Below are 12500 nucleotides of genomic sequence, written 5' to 3'. Positions count from 1 at the left end.
GTGAAAGGAGGGCAAGGAATAGAGTGAAGTGGAGCGATGTGGTATACCGGGGTTGACGTGCTGTCCGTGGATTGAATCGGGGCATGTGAAGCGTCTGGGGTAAACCATGGAAAGCTGTGTAGGTATGTATATTTTGCGTGTGTGGACGTATGTATATACATGTGTATGGGGGTGGGTTGGGCCATTTCTTTCGTCTGTTTCCTTGCGCTACCTCGCAAACGCGGGAGACAGCGACAAAGCAAAAAAAAAAAAAAAATATATATATATATATATATATATATATATATATATATATATATATATATATATATATATATTTCCTACTTCTTACCTGTACTACAATTTTGGTCTTCTGTCCCTTCCCATCAATTCTTTCAATATGATTACACAACTTCAAAATCACATCTGTTTTATCAATCATCCATCCCCTCATATCACAAAAGCTCTTCCATATTGCATTATTCTCGTTTCAATAATTTTCTAAACTACTCACACACCGTTTAACTCTTTCTTACTAAATGCACTTTATGCATATTTCCGTTACAAACCAAATCTTACAATCACAGACTAATGAAAACTAGACCATACCCAACTCAAACACACTCAAATATAAACAAAGTTTCTTTTATCCTGTTCCTTAAGGTTCCAATATTTTTACTTAATAACTATCTGATGCTTGGCCTCCATTCAAATAAACCTTTAAAGGAACTGCCTGAGTACATAAAACCCTGAATCCTCTCAAATGATCTGCCTGTTTAATGAAATTTTGCTTAATGAACACCTTTCTCAGAGCAAGACCAATCTCCTTATACAAATTTTCTCTTTTCAGTAGTCTTTTTCCCTATGGCTGCAACATTCCTAAATCTCTTGATATCACTGTTACCATCTGAAATAAACAAAATCCACAAATTCCACTCTCTTACAACACAACAGTGTTAATAATTTGTTCGTTCTACCTTTCACCTTCCTCGATAACTGAAAATCTTAAAATAATTAAAAAAATTAATTCCAATCCTAAAACCTCATAACCCTTATCATCTGATATCTCCTTAGAAAACCAGAGACCACCATCTTATGAGCAAAATAACTTACGTTGGTAAATATAAGGAAATATTCCAAAAGCCCATTCAAACTAGAGAAAGGCATTAAAAGTAAAGCTAATGACAAAGGAAACAAATCTACATGCCAAAGACAAATCCAATACTGTTACATGAGTTATAAAAAACAAAGCACACTTAGGATGTATTATGATAAACTAAGCTATTGCCCAGCCACTCTAATCAAAGCAGTAATACACACTACAGTATGAGAGCTATTGTTTTTTTTGGATCAATATGATAATTTTCAAGAAATCTGAATTTCAAAAGCATTCCTGGATTATCTACTAAAACTATTCAGAAGTGAAAAAGATGTGTACTTTGTTTTAGAAGTGTGAAAGTGAAGGATGAAATCATTCATGAGCAAGATATCTTATCATTCATTGTGACTGTATCCCTGTATTAAGCCTCAAGTTACAGTATCCTAATCCTTAATTATTTCATTTGGGTTATCCTACAAATAATCTTCCTCCTCTCTACTGTCTGTACAGTAGAAAACACAGCAGTGAGCTCTTAAAAAATTTCTGAGATTTATTAACAAGTCTATAAAAGGCATACCAAGACCAGCAGTGCATGCCCTATGCGGAAATTCAGCTCAACAAAAAATAATGTTCTGTATAATCACATATAGTGTTCTTACCATTGCTGATAACTGCATGATGATAGTGAACTAATGACATTGACCAAAATACAATTTTGGAATAATTCTCTCAGCCAGGGAATGTTCTGTGTGTGTGTGTGTGTGTGTGTGTGTGTGTGTGTGTATGATACCCAGGCTTTGGGTATTCCATTTCAAGCCCTCCTTGACAAGCATGCATTAGACAGCCTTTAAACAGGGGCATAGTTGATTAAATGGCAGGTATCAGATCACTCCTGTTTAGTTTCTAGGTGGAGTCATTTAGATATTAATATAGGCTTTGAAGGAAAAAAACATTTCCATGAAACCAAAGAGCATCTAAGAGATTTTGTTCAATGACAATTCAAACAGTTATACCCAAAAAATATGGTGTATCTATGAAGATCTACCTCTTGCAAATATCATACAATATGAGGTTGGTAGATATAAGGTCCAGGTATGGTGTGCTTTATCAGGGTTGAAGGAGTGAATTGCAGGTAAAAGCTAATGGGCAGCCACTTACCAGGGAGGTGAGTTAGTGCTGCTACCCTCTGGGTATTGCAAAGGTTAGTGCTGGCTGCATAGTAAACCAAACCAGCAGCTCACTGGTTGTCAAGCTACATTCCTCTGACACAGGTAACTGTTTTTCTTTCTGATTCGCTCATGCAAGGACTGCATGCATTCTGTCCACAAACATACAATCTCTCCTTGTCACACATAACACTTGACAACACTTAATTTATATAACTCATTCTTTGTAAATCTATATTTTCCTGTGCTGAGTGCTATGTGCTAGCCCTGCCTTTTGACAAAATGGTTGGAACAATAGAAAGAAGTAGTTGGCAGGCACATTATATAGGAGCATTGGGTAGAAACACTGGGTACAAGCAGTAGGAAGGAACTAAGGCAGAAGCAGTGGGTTGGAATGTTTGGCAGACACATTAGGAAGTAGTCAGTAGGAATATTAGGTTGGAGCCTCTGGAAACACTGCACTAGAGTTGCCATCTCTCAGTGGCCTGTTAAGGTTGAGGCACTAAAGATTAAGATGTGGCACTGGAGTTCACCATTCATGGAGACCTGCTGTTGCCACCTATTTGAGGAAGTTTCTGAAGGTTATGGGCATCAGAGACAAAGATCCATAGAAGGGCTGAATCTGCAGTGGTATTTATCATTTTTGGAGTAAAACAGTATTAAAGTGCCCTACCAACTACGATACTTGGGGGACTCTATCCGCAGAAAAATATCTGTTATCTAAAACAAATATCCCACTATGCTCAAAGGGCTCTGACCGTATATGAGCAAATTTTTAACACACAAAACAAACATGGGTTCAAGTTCATATTTGGTACTCATTACTTTATGAAACTCATTATATCATAGAAGAACTAAACTGCTATCTTGGGGTCTTCATTTTCTATTTCTTAACCAGATGTATTTACAAAACCACACTTGAATTATGAAACAAATAAATATAAATGACTTACAAATAAGACCATTTTACCTGAGAGAGGGGGTGGTACCAACTCATGGCTGGGTGGTGTGGACGGAGGGCCCTGTGCTGCAGTTGGTGGGTTTGAGGTACGCCTCTTTTTCTTTGGGTTATTTGGGGAGTCAGGAGAACCCCCCGTACCCGGCTTAAAATCAGCAGCCAGGCTGGAGCTGTTGGCAACAGCTGAAATGCAATATCAAAATAATGGGAATGGGGACTGAATGGGGTAAGAGTAAACAAAAAATCCATCTAGCCTGTATGAAGAAAATTTAGCCACAAAAATCGAATCTATATATATATATATATATATATATATATATATATATATATATATATATATATATATTTTTTGCTTTGTCGCTGTCTCCCGCGTTTGCGAGGTAGCGCAAGGAAACAGACGAAAGAAATGGCCCAACCCACCCCCATACACATGTATATACATACGTCCACACACGCAAATATACATACCTACAAAGCTTTCCATGGTTTACCCCAGACGCTTCACATGCCCTGATTCAATCCACTGACAGCACGTCAACCCCGGTATACCACATCGATCCAATTCACTCTATTCCTTGCCCTCCTCTCACCCTCCTGCAAGTTCAGGCCCCGATCACACAAAATCTTTTTCACTCCAACTTTCCACCTCCAATTTGGTCTCCCACTTCTCGTTCCCTCCACCTCCGACACATATATCCTCTTGGTCAATCTTTCCTCACTCATTCTCTCCATGTGCCCAAACCATTTCAAAACACCCTCTTCTGCTCTCTCAACCACGCTCTTTTTATTTCCACACATCTCTCTTACCCTTACGTTACTTACTCGATCAAACCACCTCACACCACACATTGTCCTCAAACATCTCATTTTCAGCACATCCATCCTCCTGCGCACAACTCTATCCATAGCCCACGCCTTGCAACCATACAACATTGTTGGAACCACTATTCCTTCAAACATACCCATTTTTGCTTTCCGAGATAATGTTCTCGACTTCCACACATTCTTCAAGGCCCCCAGAATTTTCGCCCCCTCCCCCACCCTATGATCCACTTCCGCTTCCATGGTTCCATCCGCTGCCAGATCCACTCCCAGATATCTAAAACACTTTACTTCCTCCAGTTTTTCTCCATTCAAACTTACCTCCCAATTGACTTGACCCTCACCCCTACTGTACCTAATTACCTTGCTCTTATTCACATTTACTCTTAACTTTCTCCTTTCACACACTTTACCAAACTCAGTCACCAGCTTCTGCAGTTTCTCACATGAATCAGCCACCAGCGCTGTATCATCAGCGAACAACAACTGACTCACTTCCCAAGCTCACTCATCCCCAAAAGACTTCATACTTGCCCCTCTTTCCAAAACTCTTGCATTCACCTCCCTAACAACCCCATCCATAAACAAATTAAACAACCATGGAGACATCACACACCCCTGCCACAAACCTACATTCACTAAGAACCAATCACTTTCCTCTCTTCCTACACGTACACATGCCTTACATCCTCGATAAAAACTTTTCACTTCTTCTAACAACATGCCTCCCACACCATATATTCTTAATACCTTCCACAGAGCATCTCTATCAACTCTATCATATACCTTCTCCAGATCCATAAATGCTACATACAAATCCATTTGCTTTTCTAAGTATTTCTTACATACATTCTTCAAAGCAAACACCTGATCTACACATCCTCTACCACTTCTGAAACCACACTGCTCTTCCCCAATCTGATGCTCTGTACATGCCTTCACCCTCTCAATCAATACCCTCCCATATAATTTATCAGGAATACTCAACAAACTTATACCTCTGTAATTTGAGCACTCACTCTTATCCCCTTTGCCTTTGTACAATGGCACTATGCACGCATTCCGCCAATCCTCAGGCACCTCACCATGAGTCATACATACATTAAATAACATATATATATATATATATATATATATATATATATATATATATATATATATATATATATATCAATGCATAAAACACCTTATGTCGTTCATAAAACATCTCTTCCATTACCATTCCTCATAAAACAAACACCTCTTTCTGTTTAACTCTTAATCTACTTCCATTGTAAAAGTCAGCTGAGCAGTCAACAAAAGCTATGAAAATCATAACTCACTTCACCTTGGGGCTGAGATTTAATCTAGCTTTCATGAAAATTATTCAAATTCATCAAAAATTTTTAAATCTTCCTTCTGCTGTATTAGTTGTATTTGGAAGAAAGTAAACACTAAACAAATGCAGAAAACACACCTTTCAGCAATAATACATACGTTATATCTTTTTTTAATTAACATAAAAGTACAGTAACTTTATGATGCTGACAAAATTAGGTAAGGTTTTCATATATTCAGTCCCTTTCTAAAGGAGTTTCCCTTATATACATTTCCCTAGATCATCAAATGGTTTCCCACTCTCATCACCCATCGTATTACTTCGTGATAATAAGAAGTTTCAAATCCTTTTTTCTTCAGTTTAAATAATTCCTACTACATGTAGTACAAGGCCAATAATATGCAATTCTATAAAATCAGTACATTTTTTCTGTGGTGTCCCTAAACTGGAACTCTAAAGTCATACAAAATTTAATCTTGAAAAGCAAAGAAATCAAATTTCATTCTCAATTTCATTCTCAATGGGGTCAACATATTTCTTTCCATTGCAATCTTGAAGAGCAAGAAAGTCTGGTCAATCAGTAATACCTAAACCCGAGTTTAACAACATTAACCCTATAATCATCCTGACATACATAACCCTCACTACTATTCCCTGATTTAAAATAATTCTATTAGGTACAGCGGTCTGGAACTGATATTGTTACCAGTAAATACTCAACTGGCATCGCAAAACAAGCTCAACAGATATCTAAAACTAAAAGTGATGCAGAGAGCTAATGTAAACTTCCACTAACTTCACCACTTTTCATGAAGTGCTGCTTAGTTAGATCTGCGAGACAAATATAATAAACGAGAGTAATAAGCATTAATATGAATCTTTCCTTAATTTTGCAAACAAAAGCACACTGTCATCCACAAAAATAATTAGTATATCTCCATCATAACTCTTACTACTCAAAAAATTGATAATGAACATTAGTCTCTTTGTTTCTGACAATGATATCATATCTGTCATCACATCACCTTCAACACACTACTTCAACTAAACGTTCCCGACACGTATCTACATACCTGACTTCTTCTTGGGCATGGCTGTTGGTTATAGACCCGCTAAACCTTAAGAGAGGGCGAGCCCTGAGCTCTGGCTGATCCTGTAGGTTTGACTGCGGGCAGAATTTGGCTGGAGGCGATTTTTCCGAAGGAAAGGCGTCTGCCGCACCTCACCTTATTCTGCTCTCTCTTTTAGTTAACACACAGTGTGTCATACCTCACTGGTCGCCCAGTAAGGTGTGCCGCAACTACATGCATGTTTAGCTAGTGTTAGTTCGTAATTACTTACAAAATTTGGGGAGAAATAGTTATTTTTGTATTTGTTATTGTTTTGTCAAATGTTTACAGATGGCAGGACGGTCGGCTCAGCGGCAGACACAAGTGTCAAGATGATCCACCTCAAGACACTTCAATACTAAATCCCATCTTTTTAACGACAAAAACCCATCAAAAGTCATATATATATATATATATATATATATATATATATATATATATATATATATATATATATATACATATATAGACAGTCCTCGTTCTTGTATACGCTGATGATGATGTTAGCTTGTTAGCTTGTACCGTTTTGTTCTAAAAGAATATTGCAACCAATATTGACAAAACTTATTCAAAACTTCGTGAATACACTGCATAAGGGAGCATGGCAATGAGGACAATTCATGTGATAGAATTTAGATCCCGTGAGCGGCTGCAAAAGATTTCATTGTTGCAACTGAAATAAATATGGTCTTGATGTGGTGGTTGGGGAAACGCTAGTGGCATCTGTTGTTGCTACTCTCGTAGCAGCAGCTGTCATAGCAGTACTAAAAGGATGATGCGTAGTTGCAAATATATCTTTTGGTAGTAGTGGTAATGAATGATAATAAGATTTCAAAGACATACCTGGTAGTTGGACCACAGTCAACCCAAACCCATCTTCACCCTCCCATCGAGGCCAGTCGATAGATTGGTCACCTAACTAGAATATATGTATATATTGAGTATCCATGATTAGAGCATTCAGTAACTCTCTGCCTCGATCTGCAGCTCATCTTGCATGCAGCCACAGGATGCATAAGGATCCTACAGTTATAGCACGGGAAAGGAACTAACGCTTTCCAGAGCCTCACTCTCCACATCATCTGAGGATGTTTCGCTCCACAGGTCTTCTCCTCCGGTGACACAGTTCACACCCGGTTCCGTGGACCTCCAGAGCCACCCACAGTCACCATTGCGCCAGTCATTCATTTACATATCTGGGGACGTTTCCAACCACCGTCTCGACAACGCCTTGTCCCTCCTGCGCAATACAATGGGTCCATGGCAAAAGCAAGTGAGCTTGGCACACTTTTTTTTTTTTTTCGTGCAGCACAATCACTGGAGCTCGACAATGCCCTCTCCCTCCTGAGACAGAGCCGTTCAACCTCTAGCAAAACTGAGAGAGGGATACAGATACACAAGTAATACAATAATGATATGCAAGAGGCCGTAATACGACTAAGGATCGCAGTTATTGCAAGGGCAGGAGCAGGAAGAGAAGAGAGGCAGGAACAGGAAGAGAAGACGCAGGAGTCCCGTGGTGTTGCTGTAAAAGAGCTAAATTGTTGCCTGGTTTTGTGGCATTGGTATAGTAGGGAGGAGGCACTGTCGAGGTCTATCGGTTGTGCTGCAGGGTTATGGGGATTGTTGACGAGGCACTGTATTTGTGCTGCAGGAGGGACGAAGTGTTGACCAAGATTCCATGGTTGTGCTGCAGGAGGGAGGAGGAGTTAGTGAAGTAGCGTTGCTGTACTGCAGGAAGGAGTTGTATAGTTCATTGCTTGCGTTGCAGGAGGGAGAATGGGTTGGCGGAGTCCTGTGGTTGTCCTACGAGTGCTGTTGTAGGAAGGAGGCGGTTGCCGAGGTCCTGTTGCATTGCTGCATGAGGGAAGGTGAGTGGGCAAGGTCATATGTTGACACTAGACTATTCAGGAGAGGTAAGCGTCGCCTGAATGGCTAACTAGCAACACGGAGGTGTGTGGCTTACAAAGTCTGTGGAGTCCTGTAGGATTGTTCACTTTCGGATGTGAATTGACACTGAGCAAGAATGACTAGAGAGCAGCGCATCATTAGAGTGTGAATTATGACGGCGGACAATCATAGGTTTACACAATATAGCTATGAAGGAAGTGAGGTTTGTACAAGATACGGGAAGGATCCTTTACGCCAGGGTGTTTACACCAGTGTTGCCATCATGGGATTCCTACATGAACTATAACTTGAGGGCAGGAATGGTTCAAGAGCGAGGCATGCTCTAGATTTTACTGCGGCAGCAACAGTAGTAATAATAAAGGCACTGTGGTTGTGGAAGTGTTAGTAATAAAAGTACTACATATAATGATGGCAGTGGTGGCACAGGTCAGTATCGATGACAGTCATGTTGGAGTAGATGGTGGTGGTGACGATGTTGGAAGAAGCGGTTGCGAGTACGAGTAAATCGATCAATATTCTGTTCCGTACGATATGCACGCGCACAACAAATAATTCTGGTCATAATTACCCTCGGACCAATTCATATGGACCTTTCAAAAAGCTCTTGCAAGCCTAAGCTGCGCTAATTACATGAATAGAGAAATGTTGACTCCTTTGGATTGTGCAGTTCTTTGACGAAACTATGATCCCGATTATACAGCCTAGCTAAAGTAACTTCACTTGCGCTGTAATCTGCTGGCGGAGTCTAGTATATAAATGGAATTCATGTTGTTCCATATGTTCAACAAGTGTGAGAAGTCCAGCAGCATTCTTGATAATGGATATCACCAAGTAAGTGTATTAAATGTTAATGAAAATTTTAAAGCCTGTATTACGTAAAGTCTATGAAACCTTTAAGAGAAAAAATGAAAGATAAGATTTTCATATAGAAAATTAACTACCAATGTATTTCAGTGATAAAGCCCTCATGAAATGTTACTCAAAGCTCAATAACATTAATCCGAAGTTCTGTAGTCTGTCCCTGCAACCAGTTGCTTCAGTCTCTGGTTCGGACCACATCTTGCAAAATATTTGTTGTGAAACACGAAAGAAAGACAATTCTCTTACAAATGAGCCAAAGAGGACCACTTCCAGGCTTGGATAAGACTTTCCACAGAAAAGACGCTCATCACAAAAGGAGCAAGGTGCCTTTGTGGGGTCTACTACAATACTGATGCCTTTGTGGGGTCTGCTACAATACTGAAGCCGAGCGAAAGTATTTGTACATATTCCGGTTTTCACCTTGTTCATCTAGGTCCACTGACACGACTCTTTACAGTCCTAATTCAGCTTATATCACTGTGAGGATGAGCCCTAACTGAATCACATGCTTAGATGAGCGTGTCTTACAGTCATCTTCGATACCTGAAGGTGTTCAAGATTTTTCAGTTTTGGATGTAACTTGATGTTGACGGCCTTCAATAGCGAGACCGTGAATGGTACTTAACGTTCACGACCAAGGACCATAGCTGTATGTTTTTTTAGATTATCTTGAACACCATAAATTCCTTCGAATGGTGGCTATAACTTGGCATTTACAGCTTTATTGATCCTGGCAGTCGAAAAGTCTACAGCCCAAATAGACAAGCAACGATCTTTAAGTGAGTCATTCGTGTTACTAAGACCTGACATAATTATAAAAATGCTTCTGATTTTGAGGATGTGAAATGTATGAATTGTGCTACTTTGTATTGTACCTTTACACTGTTGTATCGTTGATATTGTATTTTACATATCCATAATACATCACTGACAACATTCCTTTATTGAAAGGATCCATAGACATGGAATCTCTTTTCCATAATCACCATAAACTCGATTTGTCAAGCCCTGAGATAAATATTAATCAGTTTATCTATGCTCTAGTATATAATCTTAATCATAAAAATCACAACTTATAATTTTATCAAAATTGATGATTTAGACTTTTTACTCAGGCCAAGTCTTCTAGTGTCAAGGCAGCCAAAATGCTCAAGACACCTCTGCTCATGATGCTTCATGACACCATTAAATGGTCAGCACATCAAGTTCAGAGATAAATCTTATATAATTAACTAACAGTTGAATGAATTTAAGTGAGTTCTTTTGCGCAAGGGTTCAGGTTGAACCCTTTCCAAGCTCCATAGGTTTGTTAGCAGTATTACATTCCCAAACAGTGGAGTTTCAATGTTTATTTAATGACTTGAGTACACTTCATAGGTTTCTAGTGCAACTAACATGAACTAAGCTTAGGGGTGGACAAGGGTCAATATCGTCGAAGGCGTGGACTTGCTAACAGTGGTTTAATAGCCATTGTGGTTCAGTTAATAGGTACGACTTCGATCGTGAGGGAGCAGAGATTGCAATCTCAGTGGTTTCTATCCCCCGAAAAGAACGCGGTACAATACTGCCGAAGTATAATTTGTCACTTTCCTATAGCGTGATGATGTTTGTCGACTAGCGTATGGCAACACTTTTGCACTACTCTGTTGGCGTGGTCAGCCCATATTGTGTCAGTGTTATAGTCGGGCAGGATTTTGCATCATCACCCCTCCGGGAACTGTCTAGCGAATCCCCTAAAGATATCTAAGAACCGGATAACGATGCATTGTTGTTAAACGCGAGGGTAAGGATTTGTTCATAGATGGTGATCGAACTGTGCATGCAGTATCTTGCTTCTTGCCTAGTGTGTGCTGGCTGTCAATACGATAAGCTCTCGAAGAAACCTTGAAAAAGAAGAGAAAAAGTGTCCATGCAGACAGTTAAGGTGCGCAAAGCAACTCGGAGTATATCGCCTTTCGAGGGGATTAAGACAAGCTGAAAAGCAATTATTAGGCTTTACAAGACGAAGTTCGTGTAGTAAATGAAAAAGATATTGATATCATATACGATCTAATGTACTTTGGCACTGCCTATTTAGTGCTTTTTCATGGCTATACGTGATGGTCAAAGAAATTACCATGTGAAGAGCTTTGTTAATTTTTCACATTTTAAGTCCAGAAACGGAATTATCTAACGTTATTGACCAAGGTCTCGCGTGTTTACGTCAATGGAATAAGACCTGTAACTTAACACTTGGGCATCACTGCTTAGTTAACGGGTATCGTAGAATGAAATTACAACTCCCAAGTGCAACATACTAAAACCCTGAACTTGCAATTATTCATCGAAGCAAGTTAATCAATCTTCAGGGTCAGTACTGTTTCAGATTTAACTTGCGAGTGTTATACTCGAATTTCAAGTGTAAGAGGTCGGGGGAAACCACGAAAAGTTTGTGGGATCTGGCTGTGGAATTTTATATAACCCCCAGTAAGCCTAACCTAATCTAACCTAACCTCAAATTCAAAAAAGAAAAGTCATGTTTCTCTCTCTATATATGGGAGCGGGGGGCTGGAAATCCCTCGTCTTTACTCTTCCAAAAGAAGGAACGGAGGATGGGGCCAAGTGAGGATTTTCCCTCAGGCTCAGTCCTCTGTTCTTGACACAGGGAATGGCATAAATATATTGCATAGTATTTTGCTAATCTTACAAAATTTCATTTTTTTTTCAGTTTCCATATAAATCTGTTGATCATGGTCATTCATGAAAGTAGTCATATATTACTTACCTTGATGTTTCTGATCTCGTTCATACGAGATGTGTCACTGCACATATATATATCCTTGTCACTCCCCATGAATTATGTTAGTTTTGATGTTGTCATCTTTATTGAGTTATTGTACAATAATTTTTAAGTACAATATATTCCATAACTAGTATATGATATTGCGCTCAAAAACGTCATTGATCTGGTTTAAAAAAGATAAATATAAAAAAGTCGTTGATCAGGTATATAAAAAAATAAAAAAAAGATACATAAAGATAAAAACGGCAGGAGCAGGGAATGACTTGGGTGTTGAGGGTGGCGGTGTAGTGGCAGGGGTGACTTGACCATTCATGCTCCAGTCCTGTGGTGACCTCGATGAGAAACTAAATCCTGTAAAACAAGGGACATTATTGTACATTCGACTTAGGCACTGGTCCAGGTAATGCATTACTGGGAAAAATAAAATTCATTATCAAAGGAAGCTATCGCGGTCCACACTTCTCATTTTGCATGTCAACCAATTCGCCTCGTTAA

At 39.2% G+C, this 12500-nt stretch overlaps 2 protein-coding genes across 2 annotated transcripts in view; both read right to left on the bottom strand.

Annotated features, from left to right (window-relative positions):
• Positions 1-6768, bottom strand: part of LOC139746815 (uncharacterized) — a 41263-nt gene extending 34495 nt beyond the window's left edge. The window contains exons 1-2 of the mRNA XM_071658391.1: positions 6416-6768; positions 3177-3385 (exon numbers count right to left, since the gene is read on the bottom strand). Of these exons, the coding sequence (XP_071514492.1) occupies positions 3177-3385; positions 6416-6434 (228 nt within the window). The 5' untranslated portion in view covers positions 6435-6768. The remainder of the gene's footprint in view (positions 1-3176; positions 3386-6415) is intronic.
• A 5303-nt stretch (positions 6769-12071) lies between these two features.
• LOC139746813 (inactive CLIP domain-containing serine protease A3-like) overlaps positions 12072-12500 on the bottom strand; it is a 17851-nt gene continuing 17422 nt past the window's right edge. The window contains exon 9 of the mRNA XM_071658390.1: positions 12072-12356. Within this exon, the coding sequence (XP_071514491.1) occupies positions 12350-12356 (7 nt within the window). The 3' untranslated portion in view covers positions 12072-12349. The remainder of the gene's footprint in view (positions 12357-12500) is intronic.

This window comes from Panulirus ornatus, chromosome 66 (assembly GCF_036320965.1).
Source record: "Panulirus ornatus isolate Po-2019 chromosome 66, ASM3632096v1, whole genome shotgun sequence".
NCBI classification, from domain to species: domain Eukaryota; kingdom Metazoa; phylum Arthropoda; class Malacostraca; order Decapoda; family Palinuridae; genus Panulirus; species Panulirus ornatus.
This window is presented reverse-complemented; position numbering and strand designations above follow the sequence as displayed.